The 19,411-nt window shown below is 45.3% G+C and overlaps 2 protein-coding genes across 2 annotated transcripts in view; one reads left to right on the top strand and one right to left on the bottom strand.

Moving 5' to 3' along the window:
- Positions 1–19,411, top strand: part of LOC110485259 (coronin-7-like) — a 288,889-nt gene that overhangs the window by 145,184 nt on the left and 124,294 nt on the right. The window lies entirely within an intron of this gene.
- Positions 5,312–19,411, bottom strand: part of LOC110512509 (vasorin-like) — a 55,383-nt gene continuing 41,283 nt past the window's right edge. The window contains exon 3 of the mRNA XM_036939104.1: positions 5,312–8,489. Coding sequence (XP_036794999.1) covers positions 6,382–8,454 — 2,073 coding nt within the window. The 5' untranslated portion in view covers positions 8,455–8,489 and the 3' untranslated portion in view covers positions 5,312–6,381. The remainder of the gene's footprint in view (positions 8,490–19,411) is intronic.

The raw sequence follows: 19,411 nt of genomic DNA, 5'->3' as shown, positions 1-19,411 counted from the left end.
AGGAACATCTGAATTAAAGAGCCTTGCTCAAGGCTACAACAGCTCTTATATGTCCCAGGTAAGAGGATGGCTCAAGGCTACAACAGCTCTTATATGTCCCAGGTAAGAGGATAGCTCAAGGCTACAACAGCTCTTATATGTCCCAGGTAAGAGGATGGCTCAAGGCTACAACAGCTGTGACAAATCAACACAGAGGCAGCCTCGTGACTCCTCAATACAGAACAAGGTTCTCAGAAGGCCTTAAAAAGCAGCAGGCGATCATCCTCTCTCCATCCAAAGTCAAACAAAAGCCTCAAGTAGCCTTAATATCTCAAGGACATCTCCCATAGGATACATACTTTTACACACAAGTCAGATAGACTAACAACCCAGAAACAGCTGGGTCCTGTTCATTAGGCACTAAATGGAGGAAAATGGACTGAAATAAGGAGGGACGACCTGGACTCTCATTTTTGTTTTCTGTTGTAAAATGTTTTAAACCAAGAAATGTGCTGCAGCCACTAGCCAGGTACACTGACAATATCCCCAGCAGTAATAACACGTGGTCATTGGTCACTTCGAGAACCAATCGGGGATCAAGTCTTATCTTTCTTGGCCAATAGAGTCTAATTGAGCTCTTCTCGTCCCTGATTCATCAGATCAGTCAAACTGTTGTTATCAGTGGACCAAGCAAACACATGTGTTTCTCTTCCAACCACCTCCCTGTTTCATTAATGCCAGATTTACCCCACTCTTTTCTCCGTAATAAATAACATCCTCGTTCCCCCCCAGCTTCTCCCCCCCAGCTCCCCCCCTCATTCCTATGAAATGAGAAGCACAGTTGTGGTGCGTTCCAGAATGACAGGCTGTTCAGATTAGATGCATGTGCTTTAATTCCAGGCTCACTTTTGGAAGCCATGTTGAACTTACCCCCACACCCACCCGCCAGCCCCTGTCCGTGAACAACTCTTTACACGTCAGCAACTAGTCTCTGCAGAGTCGTGGGGTTTCAGTGCACGTGGTCCTGCATGGACCTTAATCATTATTTGACACAGTTTCTCTCCCTCTATTGCTCGCCATCTTTTTACCCTGCGTTTTGCCCTCTACCCTGCTTTACCATAGATATACTGTAGCACATCCACACCTGCCTTAAGCCAACCCATGTGACTGACTTCCAGTAAGCATTGGACCACAGTGTAGAAAGGGAGGGAGGGAGGAGGTATCTCCAGGGGGATTATGATCCTGTTTGTTTTATATCTCATAATCTACTGAACAGCATGTGAAATCGACTGCATGTGTTCACCACAATTTATTGCAGTGAAAAGCACATAAAACCAAACCAAAGCCTCCCCCCTAGCCTCCTCTCCTTCCTTCTCCTCTCCTCTTTCCTCTCCTGTCATCCCTCACTGTCAGACGGGCATCCGCTGCCCTCTCATGCCCTTTGATCCATCCATTGGCTTTGGCACTAGAGGGAACGCACAGGGCATCACTTACTGCCAGCTGTACTTACTGCCAGCTGTACAGTAGTACACCACCCTTCAGATCTCACATCTTTACTGTTATTACAGAGAGAGGGAGAGGGAGAGAGAGGGAGCGGAAATGCCAATTCGAAGCCACACTACGACCCCGTGTTTTAACACATTGTCCTTGGCAGACTCCCTTCAAGCCCTGGTTTTGGAAAAGAAGCTGAAACTAAGAATGAGAGGGAAGAGAGCGGGAGTGGTGGAGGGAAAGAACGATTGAGAAAAAAGTTCAAAAATATTTACTCAGCAATAATTTTGTGTGGAATTTTTCAGGATGATAATTTGAAAAAGACTTCATTCACGGCTACAATGGCTCCTTTGATTGGCGCATGCAGCTTGAGCAGCGTCGGGGTTGGCCCCTCGCCAGAGGCCAGGTCTGTTAAAGCCAAGGGGAAGAAAAGAGGCCTGTTTCACAGAAGGAAAAGAGAGAAACAGACACATGCTCTCCCTGTGTTTCTCTCTTTCTTTCTCTCTCTCTCTCTCTCTCTCTCTCTCTCTCTCTCTCTTTCCCTCTCTCTCTCTCTTTCCCTCTCTCTCTTTCCCTCTCTCTCTCTTTCTCTCTCTCTCTCTCTTTCCCTCTCTCTCTCTCTTTCCCTCTCTCTCTTTCCCTCTCTCTCTCTTTCCCTCTCTCTCTCTCTCTCTCTCTTTCTCTCTCTCTCTTTTTCCCAGTCTTTCTTTCTTTCTTATCCACACACAGCTCAAGTACTAGTTGTCACTGTCACATACATGATTGTTTGAGACTCCAGTTGAACCTGGGTTAACTCTGCGAGGCAGAATGCTGATTTTTTTTCCCAACTATTCCAACATATGAGGTGAGGGAGAGGAAGGGAGACAAGAGAAGAAGAAAATGTTTGAAAAACAAAGGCTGAACCTGCTGCGTGTGTGTTACTGGTGACTCGCAGGGTATACTTGGTTGTTTTCACTCAGAACCAAGTGTCTTCAGGACCGCAGTGGAGCTGTTTTATGTGTTTGTGTTGGTGCTGGGACTGAGCACAACAGCTAGCAGCTGGATGCCTGTACCTGAGCCAAGCTGTGTATGTGTGGACATACTGTACAGTCAGCCCCTGCCAAGCCTGTACCTGTAAACTTGTGTATGGTCAGAGGTTAATATATTATGTACGCTAACAAACAATGCTAACCCATTAGCTCAGGGTCAGGGACCCTGTCTGCGGTACAAATCACTATTAATATTTAGCCTCTGTGTGGTTTCAATCATATTTTTTACCTTCGCCTCCAGCTATTGAGGGAAAAATACCAAGACCCCCCTAAACAGTCTGGTGAGAAGTTTGTGTTGAGTGGTGCTCTGCTGGAGGGAGGAATGTAACACTATGTTGGACACATTGGATTAATAATGAAGCACTTCTTGGAGGTGGTGGTAGTCAGATCCAAGGACATGGAAGAGCTAACAGATACGGATACATAAAAACAATGTGTTCTCTCTCAGGCTCACACACATCGGTGTGTATGTGTGGGGAGGAGGCAAAGGGGTACGTGAGTGTCTGTGGGGGGGGTTGCGAACTGCCTGCCAGACTTGACATCCTGACAGGTTTAATAACTGGCTCAATCATGCCTCCCTCTCTTCCGCTGGCTCCTTCTTCCCTCGCTTCCCAGAGTGATGGCTGAATGAAGGAGGTGAAGTTGATGATAGACTTAATCTATTGCTCCACTGCCAGTCAAATGTTCTCCTGAGACAGAGAAAAACAGACGATTTAGAACAGGGCTCTCCAACCCTGTTCCTGGAGAGCTACAGTCCAGTATTGGAGTTAAAACCTACTGGACTGTAACTCTCCAGGAACAGGTTTGGAGTTAAAACCTACTGGACTGTAACTCTCCAGGAACAGGGTTGGAGTTAAAACCTACTGGACTGTAACTCTCCAGGAACAGGGTTGGAGTTAAAACCTACTGGACTGTAACTCTCCAGGAACAGGTTTGGAGTTAAAACCTACTGGACTAACTCTCCAGGAACAGGGTTGGAGTTAAAACCTACCGGACTAACTCTCCAGGAACAGGGTTGGAGTTAAAACCTACTGGACTAACTCTCCAGGAACAGGGTTGGAGTTAAAACCTACTGGACTAACTCTCCAGGAACAGGGTTTGAGTTAAAACCTACTGGACTGTAACTCTCCAGGAACAGGGTTGGAGTTAAAACCTACTGGACTGTAACTCTCCAGGAACAGGGTTGGAGTTAAAACCTACTGGACTGTAACTCTCCAGGAACAGGGTTGGAGTTAAAACCTACTGGACTAACTCTCCAGGAACAGGGTTGGAGAGCCCTGATTTAGAAGAATCAAACAGACCTCAAATGTTTGTTTTCAGTTTTTATTTAAACTTTTTTAATAATGTCAACATTGTGGTTTTTTGCTCATAAAAATATGTTCACTTAATTCAAAAGGACATGGAAAGAGATGAACAATAACAATGAAAAGCTTCCCAAAATAAACAGGGAAAATAGGAATAATATCAAAAATATTTCTGGATATTTTCAATGTTTTTTTGTATTGTAAAACCAAGTATTCCAGTTAAGTTTTTTGGTAGTTTTACACACTTTAAACAGATGTAATTTTAAGTGTTAAATATTGAGGCCTAAGTATTTGTTTAGATGGTATAAGATTTAGTGGTAGACAGCATCCACCAACCCTTACTTCCAATGTTAATCTCCTGTGTTGTTTTCACTAAAATAATTGTCATAATGTACACCGCCTGGTCACTAGGCATGTTAGAAGAGGGGGGACCCTTGTCTTGACATGCCCATTTCAGGAGGTTTAAATACATGCTCTGGAACTTTAGCGACTGCTTAGTATTTGTTAAACCACCCACTTTGGGCTGGATGTGTCAATATGTAGTTAAAAAATGCATACTCTATTCACAGAATTACTGTCTTACCTCAATTAGCCATTTAATGCCTAGTTTAAAAGGAACTTTTTCTCGAAGCTGTGCTGCTCCATTTTCTCTACATTTTCCCCCTAGCAATTCAAGTTCTAGCCAATGAGCTTTAGCCCCTTGCCATTTGAGCGTTAGCTAGCTAGATGCAGAATGAGAAAGATAAATTATGTGGGGCACATATCTGCACGTAGTACACGCAACGTAGTACACAGGGACCACTTTTGTCTCATGAATGCTACTTTCAGAACTGCTGGCTAAAAACTATACAAAAGTACTGGAGAATGTCTTTAAATGTAGTGGATGGAGTAGGTGGGCATATGTGTGTGCGGTGTGTGTGTGTTGAGTGGGGGATACAGTACTACTGAAGCATGACAGTGACTTGATGTCTGCCTCTCTGTGCACAAGACGGGACATGCTTCCACATTATCACTGATCTGTTTACCGACAGAGATCTTCATACTGTAGTCGGCACTGAGATCCTCACCGGGGGCAGGCAGGTTAGCGCCAGACACATAAAAGTTACTTAAGACTGTTTTCACATTCTGAGATTTGAATCTCAACACTGGTGTTTCAGCATATTCTAGTTTGGTGTACACATTTTTTCCTCAATGTCCCTCGTCCCAGACAGAGCCCATATAAAACCTTCAACTATATACTACGCTTGGACTTTTCATAGTCTGCTTGGCTGCAAGTGAGCAAGACGTGGGACCCTCTTTTTCCAAAGACCAGTTAATGGTGCACAACAAAGCACCATAGAGGCTAATTCTGGGAAATCCACAAGCATCTCTCTCTGAGGCTAGGCTAAGCTAGGCTAAGCTAGGCTAGGCTAAGCTAGGCTAAGCTAGGCTAACAAGTGCGTTCTTTTGAATTGCGGTTTACTGAAGTAACTGTGTTCCCTCTTGGGGACATAAACAATGAATAAAGCCTTTAGAAATTAACTGTTTATTTTTCCCCCTTCTCCTCTCTGTGGTAATCATGTGTGTGTGGTTGATCTGAGGCAGGCTCAGGGGATGCTTGAAGTTCGCTGCAGCACAGAAACAAATGTTAAGGTTTCAGCCAACTGAAACTGTTTATCGGTGCTTTTTGTGTGGGGGGCGGGGTTGAGGGCCAGAGAATGGAGAGGGGATTTAGTACGAGACTTACAGCTGCTCAGACTGTCTGACATTCGTAGGGTAAAGCCTTTGATTGACTTCGCTGGTACAAACGAGTTTTAATCTTCAAAGATTTGAATCTGGGGTTTAATCTGTCTGTTAAATCACAAGCAGTTAAGGGGGGATGAAGGGTGGTAACAGTCACATACTTACAGAACAACAACAGCAAGAGTATAAAAACATTTACAAACACAACAAAAAAATGACAATTTCACTAAGCAATAGAGCCGAAACAAAGCATGATAAATGTCAGGCACCTTGCTTTTCAATTACTGACAAAAGTTCTCTTCATTTGGTGACTCGGATGTCATTCACAGCAAGTGCCACTGGGGTAGTGCTGAGGTGCTACGGCGCAAAATAATTGCTTATACTCTTATTACATAGTTCAGGTATCACAAGGGGTGCACAGCAATACACCCCCATTTCAGTGCAGACCCCATTTTAGAGTAGACACAGCAGGGATTAGGTCACTACCCTGATGTCTCTCTGCCTGGCCCAGTCTCGCTTGACCTTTGACCTGCTGTGGAGAGTGGGCACACTCAGTAGCGAGCCGCGGGGCGCCAGTCCAGCAATGTGAATGTAGAAACAAAGCAGGAGGTGTGGAAATAAGAATAAAGGCACTTTAAAAGGCTCCCTTATTTTCAAATAATCCTTTCAAACATATTTTAATGTCTGCACAGTTTAATATTTGTTCTGTTTCTCAATTGCTGACACATGGCTAGCCGGTCCTCTCTTTCTCCTCCACTGTCACCAACAACTCTAGCTGGTGTCTAGTCCTTGAGGTAAGGAGTAGCTAGAGGTATTTAGTCTGACCCTCTGGGTCTGAGTAGCAACAGAGATGGGCGTCAGAAATAAGAGGGCTTATGAGAGAGAGCCATGTTGTTGTTCGGCGAGCAATGATCCTGTATTAGCAGCACCTCGTACTCCAGGCCGCCATTTTGAACCACAGCCGGCTCCGGCTGCTTTTGGGGCATCACCCCTCCAACGTTGGAACCAGCCTTGACTCCCTCCAGCTCCAGCTGGGCTGGCTCACACTCCAGATCCAGGTGGCCCTTGGCCCGTTTCCTCCTTATGTAGCACACCATCCCCACGGCGGCTGCAATCAGGACTAGGAGCAGCAGTATGGCCAGAGCCGGCACCAGCATGGTGGTCAGCCTCTTGTCCTCCACCTGCCTCCCTGTGGCAGTGTGCTGCTGGGCCGCTGTGTGGGCCACCGTGCAGACGCTGTCCCCACCGCTGAGGTCGCCCAGCGGGCTGGCGCACACTGTGTAGGTGGAGTTGGGCCGCAGCCCCCTCAGGGTGTACTCCGGGTAGGAAGCGGGCACGCTGAGCTGCATGGGACGCCGGTCGGGCCCCGACAGGTTGCGGTATGTTAGACGGATGCCGCGGATGTAGGGCCGGACCTTGATGTAGCGGTGCAGGTCCAGCAGGATGGAGGAGCTGGTCACCAGGCGCGAGCTGATGTCGGGGGCATCGGCGGTGACAGTTGCCGCGGAAATGTTGTTGTCATTGTGGTCCTGATCCGGAGGGGGGTGGGAGTGGTGGCGGTTCTCGCAATAGGTGCCGTAGAAGCCACGAGGGCAGGTGCACTCCAGATGGCCTTGCCCGTCCAGCCGACAGGTGCCCCCATTCAAGCAGGTCTGGGAGGGGCATAAGAAGTCCACCTCTGGGTCTTGGCTGCTGCTGCTGGGAGAGGCAGGGTCAGGGAGCGGGGGCTGGCTGTCTGTCCCAGTTGAGTTGTCCTCCTCACTGGGCCCGGGTGCAGGGATGGCTGGGGAGGTGCTAGGCAGGGTGGTGACTGGGGGGGGCATGGTGGTGCTGGTTCTGACTGTGCTAGCGGTGACAGTAGTGGTGGTGGGGCAGCCAAACTCCCTGTGCTCCAACCTCTCCAGCACCTTCCCAGCGTTGAGGGGAGGGAAGTGGCAGCGGGTCTCCTCCGTCCTGCCCAGAGTCACCCCCTGGTTCCTGAGCCACCCAGGAAACCAGGCCAGGGTGCACAGGCAGTTGAAAGGGTTCTCGGCCACTGTCAGCTTAGTCAGGTGAGGGAAAAGCTGTGCGAACCCGTCAGGCAAGCCCTGCAGACTCAGGTTGCTGATGTCCAACTCCTGGAGCTCGCTCAGGTTCTTCAGGTCCTCCAGCTTCAGTGGGCCCATGGGGTTCCCGGCCAGGCTCAGGTAGATCAGGCCCTGGGTCTCCCTCAGCGCCAGGGGGAAGGAGCCCAGCTCGTTGCCAGAGATATCCAGTTCGTGGAGGTTCCCCAGGCTGGCCATCAGGTCCTCGTTCAGGCTTTCGAGGCCCAGGCCGGCCAGCTTCAGAGACTCCAGGTTGGGCATCTGGAGGTCGGCTGACCCCAGGGATGGGAGGGTGTTGAAGCGGAGGTCCAGCAGCAGCAGTCTGGGCATGGCTAGGGCGGGGAGCGAGGTGAGCTGGTTTCCCTGCAGCTTGAGCTCCAGCAGCTGCTCCAGGCCGTGGAAGGCGGCAGGGTGTATAGTCCGGATGTGGTTGCTGTAGAGGTACAGCCTCTCCAGTAGGGACATGCCCGCAAAGCTCTCCTCTGACAGATGGGTGATCTGGTTGGCTGAGAGGTCCAAGTTCCTCAGGGAAGTCAGAGGCTCAAACACCCGGTCAGGCAGTACCGTGACTTTGTTCTGACTCAGATCCAGCATCTCCAGGCTCTCCATGCCCACAAAGTCTTCCTCCGCCAGGGTCTCGATGCCGTTGGCGAAGAGGTAGAGGTTCTTGGTGGGTTCCGGGACGCCTTGGGGTATGGTGGCAGAGCGGCGCTGGAAACAGAAGATGGATTCTGGGGTGGAGCAGGTGCAGTCCTGGGGACAGTCGCTGGCCAGAGTCCTGCCAGGGAGCCGGAGCAAGAGGAGAAGGAGGAAGGGCGTCAGCGGAGGGAGGAAGAAGGCCTTCATGGTGCCACTGAAGTCACTCTGTCTCCTCTCTCAGCCTGAAGGGACAGATCAAGGACAAGGTCAGCTATAGAAAGAGATGCTTTAAATGCAGGGCCACTGGGTAATAGATATACACAGACAGAGTCTTATCTTTGTCATGTCTTGCTGGAAACTGTGAAGGACATGGGAAAGGAAGGGAACCTAGAGGTGTCGAACATAGAGACAACCTAGAGATGTAGGACATAGAGACAACCTAGAATTATAGGACATAAAGACAACCTAGAGATGTAGAACATATAGACAACCTGAAGTGTAGGACATATAGACAACCTGAAGTGTAGGACATAGAGACAACCTAGAGGTGTAGGACATAGAGACAACCTAGAGGTGTAGGACATGGAGACAACCTAGATGTGTAGGACATAGAGACAACCTAGAATTATAGGACATAAAGACACCATAGAGGTGTAGGACATAGAGATACCCTAGAAGTACAGGACATAGAGACACCCTAGAAGTACAGGACATAGAGACAACCTAGATATGTAGGACATGGAGACAACCTAGAAGTATAGGACATAGAGACAACCTAGAAGTATAGGACATAGAGACAACCTAGAAGTATAGGACATAGAGGTGTAGAAGTGCTAAATTGAGATATACAGCAACTCTGTACTATAACTACCCTTCAGATCTGTATAATGCGTCACAAATCTGTATAGATCTTTATGATGTATTAGTTTCTCTTTTTTCATGTGGTTAGCACAATATGTGGCGTTATTATCGTCGTCTGAGCTCACATGAAGGATCAAAGACGTGGTCTCTTGACACAGGGCTCTTCAAACAATGGGCCATGGTATGGCTGTGACCTCAGGGCTTTGAGTCATTTTCCACTGGACTCAGGGGAAAGAAAGTTCCCTTAGATAGAGAGTAGCAATATAATGTAGCCACACTCTGACCAAGGTGATTTGAACTTGATAGTATTGTATCAGACACAGTGGATCCTGGATGTTGTTTTCCTTTCTGAGGTGTTTTCCTCAAGCATATTGTTAGTTACTGTGGTAGCAGGTTTGGTAGCTGCTTCATTAACACAAACCTTGCTATAGGTCCTGGTAGTACTTGGTGCTGTGGACTGGTAAACACATTTATGTGTCTCTTTGTCTCTCTCACTCTCTCTAGGTATGTCTGTCTGTCTGTCTCCCTCTATCTGTGTCTGTCTGTCTGTCTGTCTGTCTGTCTGTCTCTCTCTCTCTCTCTCTCTCTCTCTCAGGGTCTGTACAGTCCACCCACTACCATTTACAGTTCTCCACACACTGTGGTTGAACGGGAAGCACATTTAACCATTTTCTCCATGTTTACGACAAACTCTTTAGCCTGTGAAACCACGTTACAGACACACACACAAACACACACACAAATTGTTCAGATTACGATGTCTGAGGGAGGCGATGAAGCCTGTCAAGAACTCCAGTCACCCAAGCCACGGACTGTTACCATCTGGCAAATGATAACGGAGCATCGGGTCTCAGACCAACAGGCCATCAGACTGTTGAACAACTAACCCTAGCTGTTTACCTGCTCAGAACTGCACCGTAGAGACTGTTTACACTGACTCGCCACACACACACGCACGCACGCACACACACATGCACACACACATGCACACACACAGTCAACACTGCTGTTGGATATGATACTTCTATTCAACTGCTTAAAGACACTAACCACTTTACATTGGGAGGGAACACAGTTCTACTTGATCATTACACATTCATCATCTATACTCTATATCTTATTACATCTGTTTTATTACTATGGATACTACCTTCCTCTGGTAGTATCTGTTTTATACCTGCTGTTAACGGTTTTATACCTGCTGTTAGTGGTTTAATACCTGCCGTTAGTGGTTTAATACCTGCCGTTAGTGGTTTAATACCTGTTGTTAGTGGTTTTATACCTGCTGTTAATGGTTTTATACCTGCTGCAAACTGTTGTATACCTGCTGTCAACGGTTTTATACCTGCTGTCAGCGGATTTATACCTGCTGTTAACTGTTGTATACTTGCTGTCAACGGTTTTATACCTGCTGTTAACTGTTTTATACCTGCTATTAACTGTTTTATACCTGCTGTTAGTGGTTTTATACCTGCTGTTAGTGGTTTTATATCTGCTGTTAACGGTTTTATACCTGCTGTCAACGGTCTTATACCTGCTGTTAATTGTTGTATACTTGCTGTCAACGGTCTTATACCTGCTGTTAATTGTTGTATACTTGCTGTCAACGGTTTTATACCTGCTGTTAGTGGTTTTATACCTGCTGTTAGTGCTTTTATACCTGCTGTTAACAGTTTTATACCTGCTGTTAGTGGTTTAATACCTGCTGTTAGTGGTTTAATACCTGCTGTTATAGTGCTTTTATACCTGCTGTTAACGGTTTTATACCTGCTGTTAGTGGTTTTATACCTGCTGTTAGTGGTTTCATACCTGCTGTTAGTGGTTTTATATCTGCTGTTAGTGGTTTTATACCTGCTGTTAGTGGTTTAATACCTGTTGTTAGTGGTTTAATACCTGTTGTTAGTGGTTTAATACCTGCTGTTAGTGGTTTAATACCTGCTGTTAGTGGTTTAATACCGGCTGTTAGTGGTTTAATACCGGCTGTTAGTGGTTTAATACCTGCTGTTAACGGTTTTATACCTGCTGTTAGTGGTTTTATACCTGCTGTTAGCTGTTTTATACCTGCTGTTAACTGTTGTATACCTGCTAACGGTTTTATACCTGCTGTTAACTGTTTTATACCTGCTGTTAGTGGTTTTATACCTGCTTTTAGTGGTTTTATACCTGCTGTTAGTGTTTTTATACCTGCTGTTAGTGGTTTTATACCTGCTGTTAACGGTTTTATACCTGCTGTTAGTGGTTTAATACCTGTTGTTAGTGGTTTTATACCTGCTGTTAATGGTTTTATACCTGCTGTTAACTGTTGTATACCTGCTGTCAACGGTTTTATACCTGCTGTTAACTGTTGTATACTTGCTGTCAACGGTTTTATACCTGCTGTCAGCGGTTTTATACCTGCTGTTAACTGTTGTATACTTGCTGTCAACGGTTTTATACCTGCTGTCAACGGTTTTATACCTGCTGTTAACTGTTTTATACCTGCTGTTAACGGTTTTATACCTGCTGTTAGTGGTTTAATACCTGCTGTTAGTGGTTTTATACCTGCTGTTAACGGTTTTATACCTGCTGTTAGTGGTTTTATACCTGCTGTTAGCTGTTTTATACCTGCTGTTAACTGTTGTATACTTGCTAACGGTTTTATACCTGTTGTTAACTGTTTTATACCTGCTGTTAGTGGTTTTATACCTGCTGTTAGTGGTTTTATACCTGCTGTTAGTGGTTTTATATCTGCTGTTAGTGGTTTTATACCTGCTGTTAACGGTTTTATACCTGCTGTTAGTGGTTTTATACTTGCTGTTAACTGTTGTATACCTGCTGTCAACAGTTTTATACCTGCTGTTAACTGTTGTATACTTGCTGTCAACGGTTTTATACCTGCTGTTAACTGTTTTATACCTGCTATTAACTGTTTTATACCTGCTGTTAGTGGTTTTATACCTGCTGTTAGTGGTTTTATACCTGCTGTTAACGGTTTTATACCTGCTGTTAGTGGTTTAATACCTGTTGTTAGTGGTTTTATACCTGCTGTTAATGGTTTTATACCTGCTGTTAACTGTTGTATACCTGCTGTCAACGGTTTTATACCTGCTGTTAACTGTTGTATACTTGCTGTCAACGGTTTTATACCTGCTGTCAGCGGTTTTATACCTGCTGTTAACTGTTGTATACTTGCTGTCAACGGTTTTATACCTGCTGTCAACGGTTTTATACCTGCTGTTAACTGTTTTATACCTGCTGTTAACGGTTTTATACCTGCTGTTAACTGTTTTATACCTGCTATTAACTGTTTTATACCTGCTGTTAGTGGTTTTATACCTGCTGTTAGTGGTTTTATATCTGCTGTTAACGGTTTTATACCTGCTGTCAACGGTCTTATACCTGCTGTTAATTGTTGTATACTTGCTGTCAACGGTCTTATACCTGCTGTTAATTGTTGTATACTTGCTGTCAACGGTTTTATACCTGCTGTTAGTGGTTTTATACCTGCTGTTAGTGCTTTTATACCTGCTGTTAACAGTTTTATACCTGCTGTTAGTGGTTTAATACCTGCTGTTAGTGGTTTAATACCTGCTGTTATAGTGCTTTTATACCTGCTGTTAACGGTTTTATACCTGCTGTTAGTGGTTTTATACCTGCTGTTAGTGGTTTCATACCTGCTGTTAGTGGTTTTATATCTGCTGTTAGTGGTTTTATACCTGCTGTTAGTGGTTTAATACCTGTTGTTAGTGGTTTAATACCTGTTGTTAGTGGTTTAATACCTGCTGTTAGTGGTTTAATACCTGCTGTTAGTGGTTTAATACCGGCTGTTAGTGGTTTAATACCGGCTGTTAGTGGTTTAATACCTGCTGTTAACGGTTTTATACCTGCTGTTAGTGGTTTTATACCTGCTGTTAGCTGTTTTATACCTGCTGTTAACTGTTGTATACCTGCTAACGGTTTTATATCTGCTGTTAACGGTTTTATACCTGCTGTCAACGGTCTTATACCTGCTGTTAATTGTTGTATACTTGCTGTCAACGGTCTTATACCTGCTGTTAATTGTTGTATACTTGCTGTCAACGGTTTTATACCTGCTGTTAGTGGTTTTATACCTGCTGTTAGTGCTTTTATACCTGCTGTTAACAGTTTTATACCTGCTGTTAGTGGTTTAATACCTGCTGTTAGTGGTTTAATACCTGCTGTTATAGTGCTTTTATACCTGCTGTTAACGGTTTTATACCTGCTGTTAGTGGTTTTATACCTGCTGTTAGTGGTTTCATACCTGCTGTTAGTGGTTTTATATCTGCTGTTAGTGGTTTTATACCTGCTGTTAGTGGTTTAATACCTGTTGTTAGTGGTTTAATACCTGTTGTTAGTGGTTTAATACCTGCTGTTAGTGGTTTAATACCTGCTGTTAGTGGTTTAATACCGGCTGTTAGTGGTTTAATACCGGCTGTTAGTGGTTTAATACCTGCTGTTAACGGTTTTATACCTGCTGTTAGTGGTTTTATACCTGCTGTTAGCTGTTTTATACCTGCTGTTAACTGTTGTATACCTGCTAACGGTTTTATACCTGCTGTTAACTGTTTTATACCTGCTGTTAGTGGTTTTATACCTGCTTTTAGTGGTTTTATACCTGCTGTTAGTGTTTTTATACCTGCTGTTAGTGGTTTTATACCTGCTGTTAACGGTTTTATACCTGCTGTTAGTGGTTTAATACCTGTTGTTAGTGGTTTTATACCTGCTGTTAATGGTTTTATACCTGCTGTTAACTGTTGTATACCTGCTGTCAACGGTTTTATACCTGCTGTTAACTGTTGTATACTTGCTGTCAACGGTTTTATACCTGCTGTCAGCGGTTTTATACCTGCTGTTAACTGTTGTATACTTGCTGTCAACGGTTTTATACCTGCTGTCAACGGTTTTATACCTGCTGTTAACTGTTTTATACCTGCTGTTAACGGTTTTATACCTGCTGTTAGTGGTTTAATACCTGCTGTTAGTGGTTTTATACCTGCTGTTAACGGTTTTATACCTGCTGTTAGTGGTTTTATACCTGCTGTTAGCTGTTTTATACCTGCTGTTAACTGTTGTATACTTGCTAACGGTTTTATACCTGTTGTTAACTGTTTTATACCTGCTGTTAGTGGTTTTATACCTGCTGTTAGTGGTTTTATACCTGCTGTTAGTGGTTTTATATCTGCTGTTAGTGGTTTTATACCTGCTGTTAACGGTTTTATACCTGCTGTTAGTGGTTTTATACTTGCTGTTAACTGTTGTATACCTGCTGTCAACAGTTTTATACCTGCTGTTAACTGTTGTATACTTGCTGTCAACGGTTTTATACCTGCTGTTAACTGTTTTATACCTGCTATTAACTGTTTTATACCTGCTGTTAGTGGTTTTATACCTGCTGTTAGTGGTTTTATACCTGCTGTTAACGGTTTTATACCTGCTGTTAGTGGTTTAATACCTGTTGTTAGTGGTTTTATACCTGCTGTTAATGGTTTTATACCTGCTGTTAACTGTTGTATACCTGCTGTCAACGGTTTTATACCTGCTGTTAACTGTTGTATACTTGCTGTCAACGGTTTTATACCTGCTGTCAGCGGTTTTATACCTGCTGTTAACTGTTGTATACTTGCTGTCAACGGTTTTATACCTGCTGTCAACGGTTTTATACCTGCTGTTAACTGTTTTATACCTGCTGTTAACGGTTTTATACCTGCTGTTAGTGGTTTAATACCTGCTGTTAGTGGTTTTATACCTGCTGTTAACGGTTTTATACCTGCTGTTAGTGGTTTTATACCTGCTGTTAGCTGTTTTATACCTGCTGTTAACTGTTGTATACTTGCTAACGGTTTTATACCTGTTGTTAACTGTTTTATACCTGCTGTTAGTGGTTTTATACCTGCTGTTAGTGGTTTTATACCTGCTGTTAGTGGTTTTATATCTGCTGTTAGTGGTTTTATACCTGCTGTTAACGGTTTTATACCTGCTGTTAGTGGTTTTATACTTGCTGTTAACTGTTGTATACCTGCTGTCAACAGTTTTATACCTGCTGTTAACTGTTGTATACTTGCTGTCAACGGTTTTATACCTGCTGTTAACTGTTTTATACCTGCTATTAACTGTTTTATACCTGCTGTTAGTGGTTTTATACCTGCTGTTAGTGGTTTTATACCTGCTGTTAACGATTTTATACCTGCTGTTAACTGTTTTATACCTGCTGTTAACTGTTGTATACCTGCTAACGGTTTTATACCTGCTGTTAACTGTTTTATACCTGCTGTTAACGGTTTTATACCTGCTGTTAACGGTTTTATATCTGCTGTTAACGGTTTTATACCTGCTGTTAGTGGTTTTATACCTGCTGTTAGTGGTTTTACAGTATTAATGCTGCAGTACAAACTTCTCCTTGTTTCCCTTTCATTTCTCCACTTTTACAACTGTACCAAGTCTCTGTTTGTGACTGTAATTATGTGATATACGATATAGTGCATGTGTGCATGCATCTGTGTGTGATTTAGCTTGCAGTGCTCTAAACTTGTGTCGTTATCGATATCCTGGAGCTGCTTTCCTGACAAACGCTCAGTATAAATCACCTAACATTAGAATATTGTCATTACTCAAAACTTTGGCCAACGCTCCTTACTAAACACGTCTGAGAAATACAGTAGAAACTCAGAGATGGTGAGAGAGGCGCTTTTGTATCCAAAGAGAGGATAGTGTCAGATGGGCATGTCAAGTGATTTACACCCCGGATTCACTTGAGACCCAGCATATTCAGGCCCGAGACAGGACACCTGTAAGATCACATAACTTAGACTTGAGTTGAAAGAGAGCGAGGGAAGGGAGGAAAGAAAGAGGGGGGAATGGATGGCATATAAAGGGAAGATGAGCTGCTCAAGTGAGTCATTGAAGACGTTTATCATCCTTCGTTCCAAGAAGTAATCGCACGGGTTAGTGGCCTTGAGCGAGGAGAGAGTAAAATACAGATTTTCAATCTTTCTTCCTTCCTTCTGTCCTCCCCTTCTCTCTCCCTACTTCTCTCTTTCTCTCCCTCCCTACCTTTCTCTCTCTCGCTCTCGCTCTCTGGGCTTATAAGGACAGTGTGGAGGGTTTAATATCCGCAGTTCATGTCGGGGTGAAATACGCCAAGCTTAGTTTTATTGGACACTGCAGGGAGACTGCGACGGTGGGCATTATTTTCTCTCCCTTTTTAAACATGAGCCACGCAGACACAATCATCTGATTTATATTCATCTTCTCTCCCTTTAAACATGAGCCACGCAGACACAATCATCTGATTTATATTCAACTATTCCTCTTCTCCACCTGCAGTGGTTTTACTTTCTCTTTAATTCTGCTTTTATTTGAAAAGCAGGTTTCAACATTTAGAAAAAATGTCATGATTTAAGTTGATTGTGGGGGGGGGGGGCTGCTCGCTATGTGAGTGGAAATTGTAGACACCTTCAGGTTGAATTTGTTCACTTAAGGGAGTTTCTTAAGAGCCGTTTTAATGGTACTGGTTGCTGTTTGGGGTACGACCTGGATTCTTCTTGTATTGTAGGGTTTGTCCTGACAAATGTACCCATAATACTCCCAGAGAACTCTGTTCTGAGGTGCTTGAGGGGTTGAAAGAGTACAACACTAAAAACGTCAATGACTGAAACGTTCCCATATTCATTTTCCTTTCCGCCTCGCTGTCTGTCGTTACTCACTTGTAGCACTGACCCACCCGTTCAGCCAATGCACAACTTTGCTGCAACCTTGTAGCAACATTGTGAGGCAGAGGTCACACTCTCCCATCTGAAAACACATCCCTGAGCTACAGAGATAGTGCCACCATGGTTACGGTAACTTGCGCCCTTCCACTTCCACTTTTTCCAAACATTGCCCGTCATTCTCAAGGTTCCTCTATCTATCTCTTTGATAAATGAGTCTTTTGCCTGCAGAGAGACACATTATCACATCCTGCACTAGGTCATACTGTAGCCGCCTGCCCACAACAAGTCATAATCTTACAGCTAATCACACTGTTCTAGTTCATTACTGATTGAATTGATTCAACTTGGTCTAGTTGCTTCTGCGTCACATTGAAGAATAATCTGGTTGTTTTGTTGTGTGCCATTGCCACGTTGTTCCCAGAGTCTGGAAATCCTTTATCCAAGTTTATCTGTCCGAAAAGTTAGCTCTGCTTCCTTGTCTCTCTAACGATGAATGAACCATCATCATCTTCACCTTTATCCCTCACTCTATCTCTGTTCTGTCTCGTTGTAGCTCCTATTCTCAGCAGGTAACACAAGCTGCAGGAGCCTGTGTGTAATACAACTGTTATAATCACTGAGCCCCCGCTGATGATGGCCATGACATATGATGAACTTTGCAGAAGGAAACAGAGCAGGTTTTTTGCATTCTTGCGACTGGCGTTTCATTAATTCACTGGCAGCCATGCCATCTTTTCCTCCAAAAGCCGGTTTTAGTTGCGGCCGTATAAAACTATCAGAAATGCACCGGGCTTGTGCCAAGTAGATATTACGGCTGAAACGGAGCCACCGAGTTCCACTTCCACCTCATATCTGCGATCTGTTCCCCCCCCCTCTGGAGTTTCCCTGCTCTCTTTTGCTGTTCTTTATTCCACTTGTACATTTTCTACTGAAAAACACGGCCTCGAATGTCAAGAGTTGGAGAGGAGATGTAAGGGCTGGGAGGCAGGGGAAAGAGGAAGGCAGGGTTGGGAGGAAGGCAGGGGAAAGAGGAAGGCGGGGGGGGGGGGAGGTGGGGGGGGGGGCAGGGGAAAGAGGAAGGCGGGGGGGGAAGAGGAAGGCAGGGGAAAGAGGAAGGCGGGGGGGGGAAGAGGAAGGCGGGGGGGGAGAGGAAGGCAGGGGAAAGAGGAAGGTGGGGGAAGAGGAAGGCAGGGGAAAGAGGAAGGCAGGGGAAAGAGGAAGGTGGGGGAAGAGGAAGGCAGGGGAAAGAGGAAGGCGGGGGGGGGAAGAGGAAGGCAGGGGAAAGAGGAAGGCGGGGGGGGAAGAGGAAGGCGGGGGGGGAGAGGAAGGCAGGGGAAAGAGGAAGGTGGGGGAAGAGGAAGGCAGGGGAAAGAGGAAGGCGGGGGGGAGGCAGGGGAAAGAGGAAGGCGGGGGGAAGAGGAAGGCAGGGGAAAGAGGAAGGCGGGGGGGGAAAGAGGAAGGCAGGGGAAAGAGGAAGGCAGGGGGGGGAAAGAGGAAGGCAGGGGAAAGAGGAAGGCAGGGGAAAGAGGAAGGCGGGCAGGGGGAGAGGAAGGCAGGGGAAAGAGGAAGGTGGGGGAAGAGGAAGGCAGGGGAAAGAGGAAGGCGGGGGGGAGGCAGGGGAAAGAGGAAGGCGGGGGGGGGAAGAGGAAGGCAGGGGAAAGAGGAAAGCGGGGGGGGGGGGGAAGAGGAAGGCGGGGGGGGGGGGAAAGAGGAAGGCAGGGGAAAGAGGAAGGCAGTGGGGGGAAGAGGAAGGCGGGGGGGGGAAAGAGGAAGGCAGGGGAAAGAGGAAGGCAGGGGAAAGAGGAAGGCAGGCAGGGGGAGAGGAAGGCAGGGGAAAGAGGAAGGCGGGGGGGGGGGGGGGGGGGGGGACAAAGGCCATGAATGTTAGTTTCTAGCCCAGTATCATCCCTTCACATCACGCCACCACTGTGGTATGTATCTTCCTCCTCTTTCAGCATACCTCTCTCTTTTCTCTTTCCACTCCTCCTGGAAATCATAACCCTTGATATGAAAATGTTTTTTCCCCTGTAGTTCCTTGAAGCCGGATTACGTTAAAGAAGAGAGGTATAGTGGTAATATCTTGGATGCATTCCCTGAGCTACACATTCCTATTGTTCTGTTCCAAGTTATTACATGTTAAAGCCAAGGCTGGGCAGAGATGTATTGTTATACAGCCAAACACCAATAAAGTAGCTTTAGTATTGTGCCATTGGGTCAGGTTAACAAAGTAGCCAGCAGCTAACTCACTAACAGCTATCAACAGCCAACACCTGCTAACTCCGTGAGAAATACCTCTTAACTTCTGCCAACAGTGCAAAAACTACTAACTTAGCTTTTCTTTCTGCCAACAATGCAAAAACTACTAACTTAGCTTTTCTTTCTGCCAACAGTGCAAAAACTACTAACTTAGCTTTTCTTTCTGCCAACAGTGCAAAAAGTGCTGTGTTGGACTTAATCAGCATTAGGTATAGGCCTAGTAATTGTTTCTGGAAAATCTCGTTCAGAGATTGAAGATAGCATCTGATGGAGGTACAGTCTGCCATTTGACCACAGTGTAATGGGTAGTAGGGGTGAGGGGTCGCAGTTATCCCATG

Source organism: Oncorhynchus mykiss, chromosome 12 (assembly GCF_013265735.2).
Source record: "Oncorhynchus mykiss isolate Arlee chromosome 12, USDA_OmykA_1.1, whole genome shotgun sequence".
Classification (NCBI taxonomy): domain Eukaryota; kingdom Metazoa; phylum Chordata; class Actinopteri; order Salmoniformes; family Salmonidae; genus Oncorhynchus; species Oncorhynchus mykiss.
Note: the sequence above shows the minus strand (reverse complement) of the source record. Positions and strands in the feature narration are given on the sequence as shown.